We start from the raw sequence: 18,793 nt of genomic DNA on the forward strand, positions 1-18,793 counted from the left end.
GAAAAGCCCAACTAACTAAGTGTTTTTTGCTACAAAATTCAGTGCACATTGACTATAAAGTACAGTAAGGAATCTGAATCTAACAAATGCTTCTCTGAATCCACCATGCATTTCTACTAAATCTAACTAATCCTTCAGTGCTAAATGATATTGCTGAATCCAAAACATGCCACAGAGTGTTTCCTCAACTTTGATTCAGTGCATGTTCATGTTCTAAGATGAATCACAACAGCATCAACCTAGGGTTTGGTAAAAAAACTAACTAAATTATGCTATGTTGTTTGAAATGAACAAGCAAAAATGCAGAAACTGTTGAAGGAGCTCATAAGAGAAGAAAAAAAACTTACTCCACCCCTCCAAATGCAGAGGCCCAGTGCTGGGAGTTGGCCGGATCCGCCTGCACAGCGCTAGCAAGAGACCTCGCTGCTCTGTACTCAAGCGAGAACTGGCAATCATCAGGCGATGACGGTGTAGCTTGTGGCATAGGAGCCTGCGTCAGAGCTGCAACCTGTGGTGTCCGCTGCGGCGGACAGCTTGTGCGCCCTAACGACCGTCACCCGCGCGCCATGAGCACTGTGGCCGACAAAACCCTGACGGGCGGGCCCCATATGTCATAACCCCACTTAAAATGTAACCGTTCGGCCACTTGGGTTTTTTGTAACAACCTGCCATTTTTGTGGTATTTTTTGAAAAATTAAAAGAAGTGGTAGTTTTCCGGAATGATAGGCCGTAATTTGGTAGTTTTTTGCTATTCACTCGGGCAAATCATCAAACCCCATGTAAAGTGGGGCAAAAGATCCAATCCCCCGTAGGACAAACCTTAAACAAACTTATAAAACACCTAAAAATGGAGGAAGATTGGAGAAGAGGATGCGGTAGCTGGGCCTGAGATCGATTTGTTCATTTAATCCTGACATAGCGATCTCATATTGGTTATTTCGGACCCCAACAAAATGGATAAATTTTGCGTTTTTCAAAAAATCCTTTCTGAATTTCACAAACAAATCAAATAAAAAGAAAAGAGAATAAAAAACAGTTTTGCTAAAGCTCATCTAGATGTGCTCTAAGTATTTTCGTGCAAGTATTTTCTTTTATCTTTTATCTTTTTCTTTTTAGTTTGATTATGTCACTTAGATGTGCAATAACTAGGACACATTTAGTTGTGCCCTAAACACGCCCAATAAAAAATCTGACTTACACTGAGTCGAATATTGTGTGCCACACATTACCCGCAAAAAATAAAAAGACTGCAACACAACTTATTCACCATTGCAAGTATAGGGGGGATGTTGTGTAGTGTTATAGCCCAATCAAAGTACCCACTAGATACGGTGCGGGGCTTGCCGCGCGATGCCCTTGAAACAACATGCCTCGAGAAATGAGAATCAATTGGTAAGATGGTTGATTTTTGCGTGTTAAAGCCTCTGTGAGCACATAATTTTTGAATCATGGCAATAAAAGTTCAAACTTAATAAGGAGATAATAGCAACACATCGACTGGGAGGTTTATATTTCATGGGAGGACATACTAAGAGCATGATGCACTTCAATGTTACATCGACATATCTAAAAAAGCATCAAAGTGAAAGTTGGATTCATATGTTACATGCGATACGATTGAAATAGTCTATGGTAAGTAGAGGGAATAGAAGACTGCCTTCTGACACTTGTAACGACGGTTGGCACCTGCAAAAGGGTAATCACAGTGCATTTGGATAGTGACATTTCTTGTAGTTCATATGGAAAATGTTTTTTAAGAGCACCTTATACATGCCAGTTTGTTTTTAGGCTTTGAGAAATAGAGTCATGTATGCACTGAGCTGAGACATTGATATTTTAGAAGGCCTAAAAACAGTTTCACTACAAAACAATAATGTTAACAATGTATATAGGTGTTGAAGCTAGTAATATAGGGAAAAAATATCATTACTCATCCGATGTCTATGAGGTCGGTGGTGTCGAGGCTCCTGCATCATTGAAGGCATCCTGTAGCAGACAGATTGATAGGATCTTATAGTGAAATTGGCATGCACATGAAGTGATATGCTTTTGAAAGGTAAGCAACAAACATTGCTGTTTTTACCTTTAAGCCATCGATATGATTTCTGTTGGGGGTTTATCCTTATCACTATCAGAAACAATAATCACTTTCTTTGCTATAGTAAAAGAGGCGAGCTGGTCCAGAAAGGATTTCACATGAACATAAAGGAGTGATGACCAACATTGCTCAACTTTAAGTTGTCGCTGGCATATCTTAAAAATTGAAGAATTGACGTCATCTACGATGATTATATTCAATAACACGGCTTTTGAACTGAGTAGATCATCCATAAAATTCCTAGTGAGTTGCCATTATGCTTTTGCTGTGCGACAAACCTTGAGTGAATCTATTGTGTTGTCCTCATCATCCGTAAATTTAAATGGATGAATTCCACCGCCGATCATTTTGGTAGCCTCTTCGAGCATGTATCTTCTGTTGATGGTAAGAGCTAAATTCATTGAAAAGGGGTAAGGCTCCACAAGATTACCACAATATGTGGTCAATAAATTTTTTGAGATTGATATGTAATTTAACTGTAACCCATGGAAGGCCCTTCATTATCGAATCATCATCATCATCCATCTTGTTGACACGTGTTGCTATGCCTCTGCATGTCATGCCTTAAGCGAACCAAACCTGTGGTTGGATGGTTAGGAGGACAATGGTATATCCAGCCCACCAGGATTCAAGTGTTAAACTTGATATTGGTGCTCGCATTTTACTGAATTTATCTCAGACTTTTCTGGCTGTGGAGATTGACGTCGTGTCTTAAAACAAAACTAAAATGAACATATTTTTTTTGAGTATCATTAAAATGAAGATATAAATATATGCATGAGCCCGGCCCGTTAGCGCTGCCTAGCTCGCCTCCTTCCGAAATGGGCCAGCCCGCCTAGCGCTTCGGGGAGGAGGAGCTCGCTGGCCGGCATCTCTCGATGACTTGGCGTCACCAAACCCTACCACGCAAGAGGTCAAAAAACCCCGGGGCTTAAACAAACCCTTCCTTCCAGCCGCCGCCACTATATGCTTATCTGCCTCCGACGAGGCCTCTCCCTCCTCCGGCAGCGCCAGCCCCCGCCCCGCCTCCTCCTCCACCTCTCCGCCGAGCCCATGGGCGACCCGGCCGTCGCGCCGGACGCGCCCTACCTGGACGCGGTGACGCAGAAGCGGATCCGCATCTTCGAGGAGATCCAGGCCAGGCAGGCCCTCGAGCGCCTCAACATCGGCGGCGACTCCATCAGGTTTGCATCCCTTCCCGCCGACACATATGACTAGCGGGGAGCAGAGGACCCGGGCTCGAGTCTCCGCTCCCCCGCGGCGTGTTTCTTCTTCTTTAAAAACATGGCCTCGTTCTTTATCTGTATGTATAATCAGCGCGTATGTTCAATAGGGAGTGGTTGAGCTGCAAACTAATCGCGTAGCCGCATGATGGCAGAATCCGATTTGTTGTTAGGCGCATGCGTTCTCTGCTACAGATTTCAGATCATCTTCACAATTAGTAGTAGTTTACTTGCTTGTTTCCCGCAGCTAGCATACCTTTGTTGGGAGTTCTGAATTCAAGTGCACACGATTAGTTTCCAGCTTGTGTAATAATAATGTTGGTTCCTGCTTGCAATGCCATGCAGAGTAACTTTGCCTGATGGCGCGATAAAGGAAGGCAAGAAGTGGATATCGACCCCGATGGATATCGCCTCGGGGATATCAACTGGGTTGGCGGCTAGCTGCCTGATAGCTCAGGTGAACGGCGTGCTCTGGGACATGACGAGGCCGTTGGAAGGCGACTGTGACCTGAAGCTGTTCAAGTTCGACAGCAACGAAGGGCGTGACACGTTCTGGCACTCGAGTGCTCATATTCTTGGAGAAGTGAGTCAAAACGTCCTGGATATCTATCTCTGAGCGCAGTTTTTCTTTACGGCCAAATTGTGTGTTAGTTGCATAGTCTTTTTTTTTTCTTTTTCTCATGTCTCTGTTATTGTTCATTCTCAATTCAAGTTTTTTCTAATTGAAGAAGATGTTTGTTTGCAGTCTCTCGAGAGGGTGTATGGCTGCAAGTTGTGCATTGGACCTTGTACTACAAGAGGAGAGGTATGGGATCACTCAAGTTTTGGGGTTGGGGCATGAAAATATGCTAGTCCTATTTTTTCAGTGTTCTAATGACTTGACACTTTGCCTGTTAAGGGTTTTTACTACGACGCCCACTACAAGGACTTGACACTGAATGATACACACTTTGGCCTCATTGACAAGCAAGCTAAAAAGGCTGTTGCGGTATGCTATCATAGTTTACTTAATTCTTTTTTACTCAAGTTTTTGCCTACCCTTAATTTGTGGCCACTGCCGAACAATGTACTTTTTTTAAACTAGTGTCTTATCTCTGTGACATAACTAAACTCCTTCTTTAACAAGCGCTTTCCAACTCAACTTGATGCAGGAGAAGCAACCATTTGAACGCATTGAAGTCTCCAGAGCAGAAGCTCTTGAAGTTTTTGCGGAAAATGAATTTAAGGCAACCTTCATCATACATATCTCCCTTCCTTTGATCTTTTATATCTAAATATCAAAGTCTTCCTATGTCACCTTGAGACGCCATGTTCGTTTTCTTGAATATGTTTAACCATACATTCAGGTTGAAATAATTAACGAATTGCCCGAGGACAAGACCATTACAGTATACAGATGTGGTCCTTTGGTCGACCTCTGCCGTGGCCCGCACATCCCAAATACTTCCTTTGTTAAAGCTTTCGCTTGCCTCAAGGTATTTTTCTTCTTTGGTTATCCATTGAACTCCCAAGTTTTCTTGATGATATTAGATACTTAAGTTTGATGTGTAAATATAGGCTTCAGCATCATACTGGAGAGGAAAAGCAGACCGTGAGAGCCTGCAGAGAGTATATGGAATCTCCTTCCCTGATTCTAAACGTCTCAAGGTAATTTGAGTATCTTTGTTGATTTGGAAACTGGAAAATTGTGTACGCACAAGGATATGTCATGCAATTTTCATAGAATATGTTCCTTTAGTTTTTAGCTAGCATCTTTCTTCCCTTTTAACATGCATTGTGGTGGCTTGATTTGCACAACACTGCTACATCAGCTGTGTACAACTTTCCTATATCCCTGTGAAAGCATATGCCTTTTTATTGGTTACTTCAAACAAGTTTCTTGTATTAATAAAAGGGATTTTTACACTCTTGCTCTTAATTGGTTCTCTCTCGATGGTTTTATCCTTAGTTTTCGAATGTGCACAGTTTTGGTGCTGTTACAGAAACACCCTTCCGTGCGGTTTCCGTCTAGTCAGAGGCGTTTGACCGTGACTGCGCTGTGTTTAGGACTGTTTTGCCCCTCCGTGCTGAGTCACTTACAGATGGGCCTCGTGTGAAGAAGGAAAAACAAAGAAGTATCCTGCCATGAATGCCCAGTGCCACCCTTCTCGGCGCACTGGCTGCTCTCATTACCACCCTTTATTAGCCCTGCTGCTGACAACCAATTCCCATTCCCAAATCTTCCTTCTCTCAAACCCTAGCTCTGCATACCTCTGCCGGCCTGCGGCCATGGTCCGCAGCTTAGTCCTTCCCCTGGGCGAGCCAGTCGTCTGCATCTCTACGCGTGGTGATTCTTAGCTAGTTTGTTCAGATTGTGTGAGTGGCGTGTGTGTTGGAGGTGTGGATGTTTTGCCCCCCTCTCTGTACTTTTCTTTCATCTTAATGAGATGATCAGTAGCTTGCTTGTATGTTGGAGAAAAAAAAACTGGTTAGATAATGAAGGTTTCTGTCCTCAATTTTAATTTTAGTCATACTCATAATTCTTTTGATTTTCAAACCATAAACAACCTATTCTGTTTTTCATACAAGTTTTGCTTTTTATAATCTGCAGGAATATCAACATATGATAGAGGAAGCTAAGAAACGCGATCATAGGTTACTAGGGCAGTCCCAGAAACTCTTCTTTTTCCATCCACTTAGGTACCTTCGCATTTTTCCTATCTGATCTTGTTCCTTTTCATATCTTTATTTTCTAGATCTTTACTCACCGGCCTGCTGTTAGATAGCTCTTGACAAAACTTTGCAACTATGCAGCCCAGGTAGCTGCTTCTTCCTTCCAAATGGCGCTATAATATATAACAAATTGATGGATTTTTTGCGCAAGGAGTATAGAGAGAGAGGCTACCAAGAGGTTGGTTTTAATTCGTACTCCCTCCGTCCCAAAATATAAGAGCGTTTTTGACACTACTAGTGTCAAAAACGCTCTTATATTTTGGGACGGAGGGAGTAATAATTATCCTAGATCATCGATAGTTGAACTATGCCTTTTGTTTTTCTATTCCTTATGTGTGTTTATTTAGGTTCTGAGTCCAAATATTTACAACATGCAACTTTGGGAAACCTCTGGACATGCTGCAAACTACAAGGACAACATGTTTGTTTTTGAGGTAAGCACATTTGCAGATACCAAAAGAAAATCATAAGCGTGATGATCTAGATTATATGGGTGTCGTGGTCTGACCTTTATGGGTGCTTGTTTTTTCTTGTGCAGATCGAGAAACAAGAATTTGGCCTTAAGCCAATGAATTGTCCTGGCCATTGCCTAATGTTTGGACACGAGGTTCGATCGTATAGAGGTAAATCCTCTCTTGCTGTTTAGATTCCTTAATGATATCTTGGTCAAGGTAAAAATGCAGTTATCCTGCATGGTTAAAAATAAAAATGCAAGGTATTAAAACTAGGTCTAGTAGGCCATACATACTAGGTACCCTCACTGGTTATTAGAAAAAGCGCGTGCTAGGCCGAGTGCAATGATTACACACATAGCTGCTTCAAGGTGGCGCAACCTATATAGTGACCAGTACTGGTTTCTTAGTTTCAGTACCTTGCAAAATTGCAATGGTGGTGGTCATAAAGCTTATTCCTTTCTGAAGTATTTTTCATGTAAGATTATCTATTTTATTGGTACTGTGAGTTGCGTACTTATTATTTAGCAGTCAGTGCTTTATTACATTGTCATTTTGGTGAACTGTTCTTTAATGCGAAATCTCATGATATTCAATTGCATGCAGCAACTAATTCACCCAAAACCTCAAATTGATTGAGAAAAGTTGGCACTATGGTTATGTTCAGTTTGACAAGCTTGCCGTACAAAATATTGGTATTTGGCCAAGGTTTTGGTTGCCCATGAGTTGGCCAGTGTTAGCAAAAAAAGAACTATAGTTGGCAAAGAGGCATTGACATGGGCACGCAACCAATCCAAACAAATATTTGTAAAAAAAAAGCTGGATTTTGCCCTGCATAATATACTGTTGTAGGCATGAGATGAGAGATCGATGTAGGCTACAAGAATTTTGAGAAAACTTCGTTGGCCGGGCCTTGAATTCAAGGTCTCTTGGCTCTGGTACCATATTGAGTTGCATGCACCAAGGTTCACCCAAAAGTTTGAACTGATAGAGTTAGGCGGGCATCGTATTGACACAGTGCGCACCAATCCAGCATTTTAGGTGTGCATCTCTTCTTTGGGTAGAAGAACCTGGGCCCAAGATTACAAAGATGATTAGTTTTGCATCCGATGTCCAATAAATGTCAAGTACTCAAATCAAGCAAACCTCCACATTCACAATTTGAAGTATTAGAGGGAATTAATTGGGCTTCTCTAATACTCCTAGTGGGAATTCTGTCTGCTGCTGTAAGGTGGATTTGATCAGTTGTGCTAATTCTAGCAAATTTGTTTAATGAAATGCTGCAGAGTTGCCTCTCCGCATGGCTGATTTTGGAGTTCTGCACAGAAATGAACTTAGTGGTGCACTTACAGGTTTGACACGTGTCAGAAGATTCCAACAGGTAAAGTCTAATGTGATTCCATGGATCTTTAGTTTCCAAGATAAAAAGAGTTACTATTTCTGATTAGCTCCATACTTAGATCATCGTTTTGTTTTATGTTCCTTTCAGGACGATGCCCATATTTTTTGCATGGAGAGCCAAGTAAGTTTGTGATACATAGATTGTCCCTTTTTGATGCTACTGGAATTATATTATGCTTCATTGTAAACATTTTTGCTGCATGATTACACAAATTCAGCCTCTGTGTGTGTGTGTGTGTGTGTGTGTGTGTCTGTTGTAAGGGTTCTTACCCCTTCTTTTTCTTCTTAGTACAATGATGATACGCAGCTCTCCTGCGAATTTGAGATTTTTTTTTACACAAATTCATGCTGTGTGGGATATTTCCAGCAGGTTTCAATATTTTCACATCCCACAGGCAGTAGTTGTATTGTAGTTTGGATTAGTTTAGCAATTGAGCTGGTTTGTGAGTTTGTGTTATTGCACACCAATTTAAGTTATTTTGATGGTGCAGATCAAGGATGAAGTTCGGGCTTGCTTGGAGTTCATTGATTATGTTTATAAAATATTTGGGTTTGAATATGAGCTGGAGTTATCAACGGTAATAGTAATCTCATCCTTTTATGTACTGATAACATCTGCAGCAACTTTTAATACATATTTGACAATTCTCATGAAATGGTGATGCTGAAAGGTTGCAACTTCACTGTACTGAATGAACTAAAATTATAAAATACTCCCTCCGTCCCAAAATAAGTGATGTGGTTTTAATTCAAATTGAACTAAAAGCACGTCACTTATTTTAGAACAGAGGGAGTACATTTTAGTAGACAGCCTTGTTTGATTGCTTCCTTCTCTTTAGCACATATTTGATAAACCACGACTGAAGTTGAATCATAACATCATGCATATATATTGACAGTATTAATATGGCACTTTATCATTATTTTAATATTTTCCCTTATGATCGTACTGAAAATCTTAGTAATGATGCATCGCGGTATTCATAGTCACATTTCTCCTTTTATTATGTTTGTGGAATATATTTGTGGGTCAGTTATAGGTTGATGAACCGCTGGCCTGGTTAATGAAATGCCTATCGATCTCTCTTTTGGCATTCTAGGCTTCTAACACTATAGTCAGTTGATGCCATGTCATCCTTTCTCTGTGGGACTGTGCACATTTTCCTATCTTTGGTGTGTACAGTAATATGTAATCAATTCTCAGCATGTTGAAGAATACATATGAACATGTGAATATTGTTAAAGATGATAGAGAGCAAAATGGCTACTCCCAACTATTCATCTCGTTCCACTAGCATATCCTACTCCCTCCGTTTGGAAATAACTGACGTGGTTTTAGTTCATTTTTTTTGAGGGGACGTGGTTTTAGTTCATAAGAAGTTGATCCCCACTAACTCAATTCTCTTAACATGCAACTATGCCAACTCACCATGTCACCATGCATTCCCCACTAACATTAATTCTCTCGACATGCAACTATGCCAACTCACTGTGTCACCATGCATGAAAATGACCCACCTTAACAAGGACCATGCATGCTACTCATATTCAATAAACATTCTACATTTCTTTTTATATCAAATATAACAAATTATATGTACTTTAGTTTCAGTTTCCGTATTGCTAATCCAAATACTAAAGTTTCATACTGCCAAATCTCATAGAAATAACTGCATAAACCTATCTCTGGGCTCTCCCTGTTAACATATGCACTACATAATACTCCATCTAATATATGGTATGAATGTTTACTTTTTCAGAGACCAGAGAAGTATTTAGGTGACATTGAGACCTGGAACAAAGCAGAGCAACAACTGACAGAAGCATTGAATGAGTTTGGGAAGCCATGGAAGGTACCTTTGCAGAGTTGTTTTACCCATAATTTTCCCATCACCCATTGCTGCTAGATGTGCATTTATAGCATCTAGTACTTCCAAGGAATGCTTGATTTATGGCTTAGTTGCATCTAAGCTTAGGCAAAGTGTGACTTACCACCAAGGAGTGGCTAACAAAATCCACACAAGTGGGCAATATTCTGGAAAAGGTTATATGCCACATGGACTGTGTGAACAATTAAGTGTGGCAAGCTACAGTTGTGGTGCAAACCAAGAACAAACCTAAGACAGGGAAGTGTGTCCAGGAACCAAACAGGGTGGATACCAGATATCTGTTTTTGCGTTATATTTCAGAGTGATATCTGATACCTGTAGAAAGAATGTGAAAAACAACTCAAGGTCATTTACAGAAAGAACAGCAAAATATAAGCAGGATACAAAAGGTTCACTTACTGGGGTATTTTCTTGCAACCTCAAGTTACGAATGCTAATATTGAATTTTATCTTTAGTTTGTCTTGTGACTGATCCGGTTTGTATCAGCAGTAGCGTATTTACCACAGTGTTGTAGTTGCATTGAAAGAAACTTGCATGCCTGGCTGTTTGTTAAGCCATGATTCTGTCAATTCTTACTTAGATATCCATGTGCAGATAAATGAAGCAGATGGTGCTTTCTATGGCCCGAAAATAGATATTGGTGTGTTTGATGCCCTCAAGAGGAAATTTCAGTGTGCAACTCTACAGGTTCGCTTTTATGTTATGTTGACATCAACTATAGAGAATATAATTGTCTTCTATTTAACCCTTGTTGTCTGTTGCAGCTCGATTTTCAGCTGCCACTTCGCTTCAAGTTGACTTATTCTGCAGAGGATGAAGCCAAGCTTGAGAGGCCTGTAATGATACACAGGGCAATACTAGGATCAGTTGAAAGGATGTTTGCCATTCTTTTGGAGCACTATAATGGTAAATGGCCGTTGTGGTTAAGCCCCCGACAAGCCATTGTTTGCTGTGTATCTGCCAATTCACTAACATATGCAAAAGAGGTAAATGTGATTTCACAATGTATGTAAATTTGGACGTGTTTACATTACAATAGGACACAAAGTGACTAATCGATTTGCTTCTCATTCTCAGGTTCATGCTCAGATACGTGCAGCTGGTTTTCATGTTGACATTGACATGACTGATAGAACAATTCAAAAGAAGGTAATCAGATCCTGACTTTTAGTGCACTTTCTTACCTTCTGTTGTAGTATGTGCTTATTTTGTTTGTCTGAACTTTCTGAATGGAAAATATGGATTATTTGCAGCGTTGTGGTATACACTAATTTGATTGTTGGACTGAATGTACTGTATCGTTTTCTCCTTTATCACGCATCTAATATAGTTCAACTAGCAAAATGCCTGTGCTTTGCTGCGGATATAGTATACTTTATCGATCATAATAAGTTACCACCAATTCCCATTTAAATACTACTGTATTATATATAGTAAAGTAAAGATTGGTGGGTTGTCCATGTACCTCACAATTTTCTAAAAGAACTCCCAGTGAAACATATGAATTCACAGATGTCGAGAATATATTAAACACATTTATCTGCAAAAATAACACCTCTGCATCTTTTTAAAATTATTACTCCCTCCGAATCAAATTTTGTTATTATTATTATTATTATTATTATTATTATCATTATTATGATTATTGAAGTTCCCAAGTACACAACTGAAATATCACAAAATTTGCATCCTTCAAATCATCATTGCAGGTGCGGGAGGCTCAGTTAGCCCAATTCAACTATATTCTAGTCGTCGGCGCAAAAGAGGCAGAGTCTGGAAAGGTTTGACTTCTCCCACCCTCGTAAAAAAAGGCCATTGCAGATTAAACCTAGCATGTCTGTTTTATTTGTTGGGAAACCTTGAAAGGTTAGGCTGATATAATCGGCTATTTTATTTTATGAATCTATCTCACTATAGCATGGAATATCTATTACTAGTATTAGCAAGGGTTAATTTGTATCTATAATCTCCCCTGCTGCCGTTATTGGTAATTTTAGGAATTAGTATTAGCAAGGGTTATTTTGTATCTATAATCTCCCCTGCTGCCGTTATTGGTAATTTTAGGAATTGCATTCAGCGTGCATGGACCAATGCATTAGGTGCTTGTTTATATATTAAAGCTGCTGCCTTGTGAGCGTGAGGACACATGTGTATTCTGTGAATGGTAAATCATGTACCAGGCCACGTTTGACTGGGGTTTTACTGTTGGAAGACTAAAACTGACCATACAGTTTACATCAGCAATTATTTGTTGTAGTTCATCTGCTTGCCTGATTTTGCCTGCCCTCGTACTGATTTGATTTAGCGCACTGATTATGGTTCCATATGAAATGCTGAATTATCTTAATGATCTGTACTGTTGCAGGTCTCTCTGAGGGTAAGAGACAGGGCAGACCTATCCACAGAGAGCATTGCTGACGTCATTGCACGTTTTAACGACGAAGTTGCGTCTTTCCAGTGATTTTTAAGTCGCATCATCTTTTTTTTGTCCAAGACATCTACTGCACAACCCACATTGTAATTTGGTGAAGTGAGGTGAATGAAAAATCATGATATTCTTGTTCATGTTGTCACATGTACATTAACTGCCATGATGTATCAATTCTATAAGGGCCTCTTTGATTCGAAGGATTTTCATGGGGATTGGAATCCTTGGGAGTTGTGCCTATTTTGTTAGAATAGTAGGATTGAATCTTATTTGGGAAAAAACATTTATGTTTCCTGTGGTACAACAAATCCTGTAGTACTAGAGTGGTCAGCACATTCTAACCCTGTGTATTTCATTCTTTCTATTCCTTCATTTTTTGCTATCCATCCAGTTGAAGAGGCCCTAAATATGCGGTAACCCTTTCAGCCTCTGACTGATTTTCTTAGAATTGAAATGTGGAAAATGATGGGAATGGCTTAAACGAATGCAATCGGATAGGCCTTGGCTGGGGCTGCCTATGGGGAGGTCACTCTGATTGCATTCAAGGTAGTTATGCACATTTCCCTATCTTTGACGAAAACATCTTGTGACATAGGATAATTGTTGTACTTGCGGCTGTGGTGGCCTGAGGGTTTCCATGGTCATTGCGGTGGGGTCGTTTCCTAGTAAGGGCGTGATGAGGACTCGCAACGCCTCATGTATGATGGTAGACGGTGTTGCCGTGTCGCCGTTGTTCTGACGAGGCTTGAGCTGGGGCGGTTCAGTTGATTAGGTTCTGCCTTGGTATGCGCAGATTTTTTTTAGATTGAGACACGTGAGACATTGGGACATTGAGGAAGGAAGGAGTCGTGAGAGATTTTGGGGAGGAGAAGCAAAGCGCATGGCACGATCTTTAGATCTCCTGCGTCATCTGAGGGATCTCATGACGGTGACTTCGTAAATCTCAAGATGATATGCCGGCTCAGTCTAGGTATGTATGCGCGTGTATATGAGCGCTTGTGTCTATACTGATGCTTAAAAAAAATCCGGTCTTATCAGATTAACGGCTCATAAGTTTTAATTGATATGGGAATTTCTTGGAGTGTGGAAGCCAGTGGTGTTGAGGGAGCGATAATTACTAACTCGAAGGCCAGGGTCATCGTGACTGATGGAACCACATGCCTAGCCGCGGCTGTACTTACGGTTGGTGTCGGTTGGAGCAACGCTTGCCGATGAAGATCCTTTGTTTGTGGGGCCGCTACGGTTGGCGTCGGTTGGAGCCACGCTTGCCGATGAAGATCCTTTGTTTGCGGGGCCGCTTGGACAGCAAGCTGTCGTGAGGACCTGCTCCGGGGTGATGGAACTTTGGCCAGCTCACGATCATCCCGTTGGTTCTGAATGAAAAAAATAGGTGGATTGAAGGCCTTTGCTCCTCTTGTCTTGCTGATGGAAGAAGGGTGGTACAATGCGCTTAGGCATGCTATCCATAAAGTGGATCGAGATGTCGTTCAACCAAACATAATCTCTTGGCCATGAAACTCGAATGGGGGCTACTTGGCAAGTCCATAAAGTGGATCGAGATGTCGTTCAACCAAACATAATCTCTTGGCCATGAAACTCGAATGGGGGCTACTTGGCAAGCTCGGTGTACTGGCTCCTTTACCAAAGGACAAAGATGTTTTCGACGACGTATTGTGTTTGGAGATGCCGGCACCCCCCTGAAATGCAAGATGTATGTTTGGCTTGTCCCCCATCACAGAGTTTGAACTTCCGACATGATTGCTAGCCATGGATTGCAGGATGAAACGCCTCCATGCTTTGTTTGCAATCAGGGCGAGGACAACATCGAACACATCACCATGCAACGCGGGGCCGCGAGGGATACTTGGCATAGATGCCTTTCTGGGTTCCATATCAATGTTATTTGTCCCTCGTCTAAGGACAACCTAGAAGATCGGTGGCTCGCTGCTAGGAGGATCTTTGCCAATAAGGACAAGCGAGGATTCGACTCTTTAGTTATCTTGATTTCCTGGAACCTTTGGAAACAAAGGAATGCCCCGTGTCTTCGCGAATGTGAGGCACCAACACTCGGTGATGGTGCTCATTTTTCGTTGAATGGGATGATTGGAGAAAGGCCGGTGCCGGTGGGTTTGATAGTTTTGTGAGAAATTAGTTTTAGGACCAATTTCTGAAGATTGAGGCCCCGAGCTAGCGCGAGCACCTCATACAAAACTTCATTTTGGTTCCCTGGCTAGCTAGGGTTTCTCGTGCCGCCGCCGCCGCCGCCGCCATATGGTAGTAAAAAAAAGAAAGAAGTATACAAATCACCCTCAAATTCACTCTTTGGGATACATACCCCCCCCAACTCAAAACCGGGACAAATAACACCCTCAAATCATCAAAACCGGGTTAATAACCCCCTTGAGTGGTTTCTGTCTAATTTTGAGTGGTTTTTGTCCCCATGATGCTGATTAGGCGGTGACTGGGCAGAAAACGCTGAGTGGGTCCCATTAGTCAGTTCTCTCTCTCTCTCTCTCTCTCTCTCTCTCTCTCTTCTTCTTCTTTCTTTCTTTTTCCCCTTGCTCACTTCCTTTCATTCTTTCTCGTCAATTGCAGGCGCCTCCGATGCCGCCTCCCTGCTAGGGCTTGGCAATCGCAGGCGCCCTCTGCTACCGTCATCGTTGTTTGTAGCTTGTCCATCACCGGCTGCATGATCATCATGCCAAAGGATATATCTGCAGTCGACTCCCTGGGTTCACAAGAGCGAGCGAACAATTACCAACAAAATCAGAAACAAAAAAAAAATCAAAGCAACAGATTAACAAAGAGGAAATTTGAGCTGCAGTTGTAGTACCTCCTCCAGTGGCGAAGGCAGGAATAATTTCTAGGTGTGGCGGAGTGTATGAACACCATGTATAATTCAACTATGGAAGTGCTCACTAGAATACTCGATAAATATTACGTGGTGTTCAACAAATAAAACCGAAATCAAAACTTAACTATTGGCACTCTAAATACCTTAGCTGATGAAGATTACATGGATGATTGAGTGCCAAAAAAACCATTTATATTACCTAGACCGGTATAAAGATGACCTATAAAACATAAACACCAGAGATAAATCATGAATTAGTAACTAGTAGGATATAATGATAGAAACAACATTATGCAAGCGAAGATAGTTAGAAAGAATACATACCCATAATGAAGATTTACTCTCATTAAATAGAACCTGGCAATGGCATTCTTCTACCTTCATGTTGAAATTCTTTCTTAATTTCAGCAAGATCAAGTCCCTTAAATATCTCTCTCTCAATGTAGCACACCATTAAGTCATCAAGCCAACCATTGGACATCTTGCTGCGCAAATCGGTCTTGATGATCTTCATTGCTGAGAAGGCCCTTTCAACCGATGCCGTTGCCACCGGTAGAAGCAACCCCAACTCAATAAGGCGATAAACCAGAGGGAACATAATATTTCTTTCAAGTTCAAACATTTTCTTGGCTAGGCTTGCAAGATCATAACAAACTCTAAAGCCATCATGTCTTCTCATGTGGTTGATGAACAACTGGAGCTCGGTTTTCATACGCTTACGGTCATCATTGGAGAAATCTGCATCATAGATGTCTGTAAGCTTAGCAACTTTGTCCAAATCAAACTTGGAAAATGAGTCTCTTGGGTCAAGACAAGCAAATCCACATAGCAGTTCTGAAGCCATGTCATTAAAGCGATGATCCAGCTCTGTGGTGATAGCATCTATTGCTGCATAGAAGGTATCAACACGAAAAAAATGTTCTTGAGTAACATTATTTCTCCCTCCTTTTCTTGATCGGCCGAATCTCGGTACAGCTTCATCCATATTTGGAACCGGAATATCATTAACATTACAAAAGATCTTGACATCTTCAAAGAGTGGTTCCCAACCATGGTTCCTCAAGTTGGCCAAGGAAGACCTCACATCTATAACCAAAGACATGGCTTGAACAATATTCTGATCCTTCCGTTGCAGGAGAAGTGACAACTGACTTGTAATGCGAAGGATTTGCAACATCAATTTCATGATGAACACAAAGCTAAAAGACTCCATTATCTGCACCAAACCTCCTGCCCTAGATGGATTACGCTCATCCTCATGCACAATAGCTAACACTTGTATAACTGCATCCCACATCGATTCTATACGAACTAGTGTTTTATAATGAGAGCCCCATCTTGTATCTCCTGGTCTAGCCAATGATGTTTCCTGGTTTTTCCCTCTTCCTGAGAAAATTTCTCCACTCTCTAACTTAGCCAACAGATTTATGCGTTGCTTATCAAGCAATATATCCTTCCTCTTGCAAGACGAACCAGCGGCGTTCACAATCAAGGCCACATATTCAAAGAAATCCTCAATGGAAGAACAACATCTTGAGACAACAACAACTACTAGCTGCAATCGATGGGCGAAACAATGCATATAGAAAGCATATGGGTTTTCATCTCGGACAAGTTTTTGAACACTATTGAACTCTCCCCTCATATTAGATGCTCCATCATACCCTTGCCCTCGTAAATTTGCAATAAGTAGCCCATTCTTACCAAGAACCTCAACCAATGCTTTCTTTAGTGCTTCTGCTGTTGTCTCCTTGACATGCTTGATACCCAAAAATCTTTCAATAACTTCTCCCTTGCTCATATACCTGTAAGGCATAGAAGAAATAATAAAATTAGTTAATTAGAAAAAAGGCGATTACCAGGCAAAAGATGGAACACATAATAAAGTAACCAATGGCTTACCTCACAACCAAGGCCATTTGTTCTTTTATTGATATATCACGAGATTCATCAATAAGAACCGAATAAAGATTATCCCCCATCTCTTGTTTTATTGCTCTTCGGACCCCATCTGCACAACTTTTGGCAAGTGCTTTTTGAATTGTTGAAGAAATCATTTGTGCATTTCCTGGGCATAGCTCATCAAACGCAATTCTCACTTCCTCCTTTCTTGCTTTGTACCAATCAAGCATCTCTAGAAAATTATCCTTATTTAAGGAAAGGGCAGATTCATTGTGTCCACGAAATGGTTCACCTTGCAATGCAAGAAAACTTACAATCCCCAAAGATGTTTCCAAACGGGTCTCATACTTGATTAATGATTCTTTGTTATAGACTGTAACCTTACGCTTCAGACTTGAGCTTTGATTTTTAAAATCTTCATATGCTGTCCTTGATTGATTGTGGATACTCCTGGGGCCACCAACATGAAGAGGAAATGCCTTGTATGCATTCTTTCAAGTACTGTAGCCATCTTTGGTGAAGGTAGTATGACCAAATTTTTCATCCACCGGATCTTGTCTAAAAAGAAAACAATAAAAGCAATAGATTGCATTCTTTTCCACGCTATATTCCAACCAAGGATTTTTTTCATACCATGCTTCACAAAAGGCCCTGTCAAAATGATCACGTTCGTACGTATGACCGACCGGTCGAGTTGGACCCTTTGCCACATAAGCCAATCTAACTTCATCTCTAATGTTGGGATGAAAATTATTAATTGGAATACGAAGCCCGGGATCAGGCTGGATGTGGTCAGGATGCAACTCCTCAATGAACTTGCCTTCTCCCCCGTCTCTAGCTATTGCTTCATTCTCAATATAATTTTCGCCTTCATTCTCTTCCTCTTGAACAGATGCTGAAACTTCAATCCGCACATTCTCTTGATGCGCAGGCTCTTCTCGTCGTTCAGCGACTACTTCCAAAGTTGGAGCTGGGCTCGAGGTGCTAGTGCCACTGGCTTTGGCAAAAATACTCTTTAAATCTGTATAAGAGAACACAAGAGAAACTAATTGGAGGTTGGAGCAATACCAGTAGAATAATTAAATAAATGTTCAAGCAAGTAACCTGAGTACATACATGACACAATTGAGATGATGCGATCAAGGGGAAGAACCGAAGAAGTACAACTAAATTATACCTTTCATTACATACTTAATCCTCTTCTTCAGCGGCGTCATCTGCAAATCCTGCGGACTCGCCGAGTCGCGGCCGCCGCCTTGCTGATCTCGGAGCCTATCGCCGCCTTTGCGCCCAAGGTGTCCGGTGGTTGATTGCCGCCGAAGAAGAGGATTAAGTATGTAATGAAAGGTATAATTTAGTTGTACTTCTTCGGTTCTTCCCCTTGATCGCATCATCTCAATTGTGTCATGTATGTACTCAGGTTACTTGCTTGAACATTTATTTAATTATTCTACTGGTATTGCTCCAACCTCCAATTAGTTTCTCTTGTGTTCTCTTATACAGATTTAAAGAGTATTTTTGCCAAAGCCAGTGGCACTAGCACCTCGAGCCCAGCTCCAACTTTGAAAGTAGTCGCTGAACGACGAGAAGAGCCTGCGCATCAAGAGAATGTGCGGATTGAAGTTTCAGCATCTGTTCAAGAGGAAGAGAATGAAGGCGAAAATTATATTGAGAATGAAGCAATAGCTAGAGACGGGGGAGAAGGCAAGTTCATTGAGGAGTTGCATCCTGACCACATCCAGCCTGATCCCGGGCTTCGTATTCCAATTAATAATTTTCATCCCAACATTAGAGATGAAGTTAGATTGGCTTATGTGGCAAAGGGTCCAACTC

General features: G+C 41.2%; 1 protein-coding gene across 1 annotated transcript; it reads left to right on the forward strand.

Moving 5' to 3' along the window:
- Positions 1-2,997: 2,997 nt before the first annotated feature.
- Positions 2,998-12,425, forward strand: LOC123068568 (threonine--tRNA ligase, mitochondrial 1). Its single transcript, XM_044491170.1, has 20 exons — positions 2,998-3,282; positions 3,667-3,904; positions 4,067-4,126; positions 4,220-4,309; positions 4,473-4,547; positions 4,668-4,796; positions 4,879-4,968; positions 5,912-6,000; positions 6,115-6,211; positions 6,381-6,467; positions 6,572-6,656; positions 7,772-7,866; positions 7,975-8,007; positions 8,378-8,464; positions 9,647-9,739; positions 10,371-10,463; positions 10,541-10,762; positions 10,854-10,925; positions 11,486-11,557; positions 12,142-12,425. Exons 1-20 carry the CDS (start codon positions 3,065-3,067, stop codon positions 12,235-12,237), a joined length of 2,121 nt encoding a protein of 706 aa, XP_044347105.1. The 5' UTR covers positions 2,998-3,064; the 3' UTR covers positions 12,238-12,425.
- The last annotated feature ends 6,368 nt before the right edge of the window (positions 12,426-18,793 follow it).

This window comes from Triticum aestivum, chromosome 3B (genome assembly GCF_018294505.1).
Source record: "Triticum aestivum cultivar Chinese Spring chromosome 3B, IWGSC CS RefSeq v2.1, whole genome shotgun sequence".
Lineage (NCBI taxonomy): Eukaryota > Viridiplantae > Streptophyta > Magnoliopsida > Poales > Poaceae > Triticum > Triticum aestivum.

Excerpts from the sequence above, each read along its gene's own strand:
- LOC123068568 (XM_044491170.1), top strand. The coding sequence starts at position 3,065 with ATGCTTATCTGCCTCCGACGAGGCCTCTCCCTCCTCCGGCAGCGCCAG. Across the intron at positions 7,867-7,974 it reads GTGTCAGAAGATTCCAACAG|GACGATGCCCATATTTTTTG; the intron begins GTAAAGTCTAAT and ends TGTTCCTTTCAG. Across the intron at positions 10,763-10,853 it reads CACTAACATATGCAAAAGAG|GTTCATGCTCAGATACGTGC; the intron begins GTAAATGTGATT and ends TCTCATTCTCAG.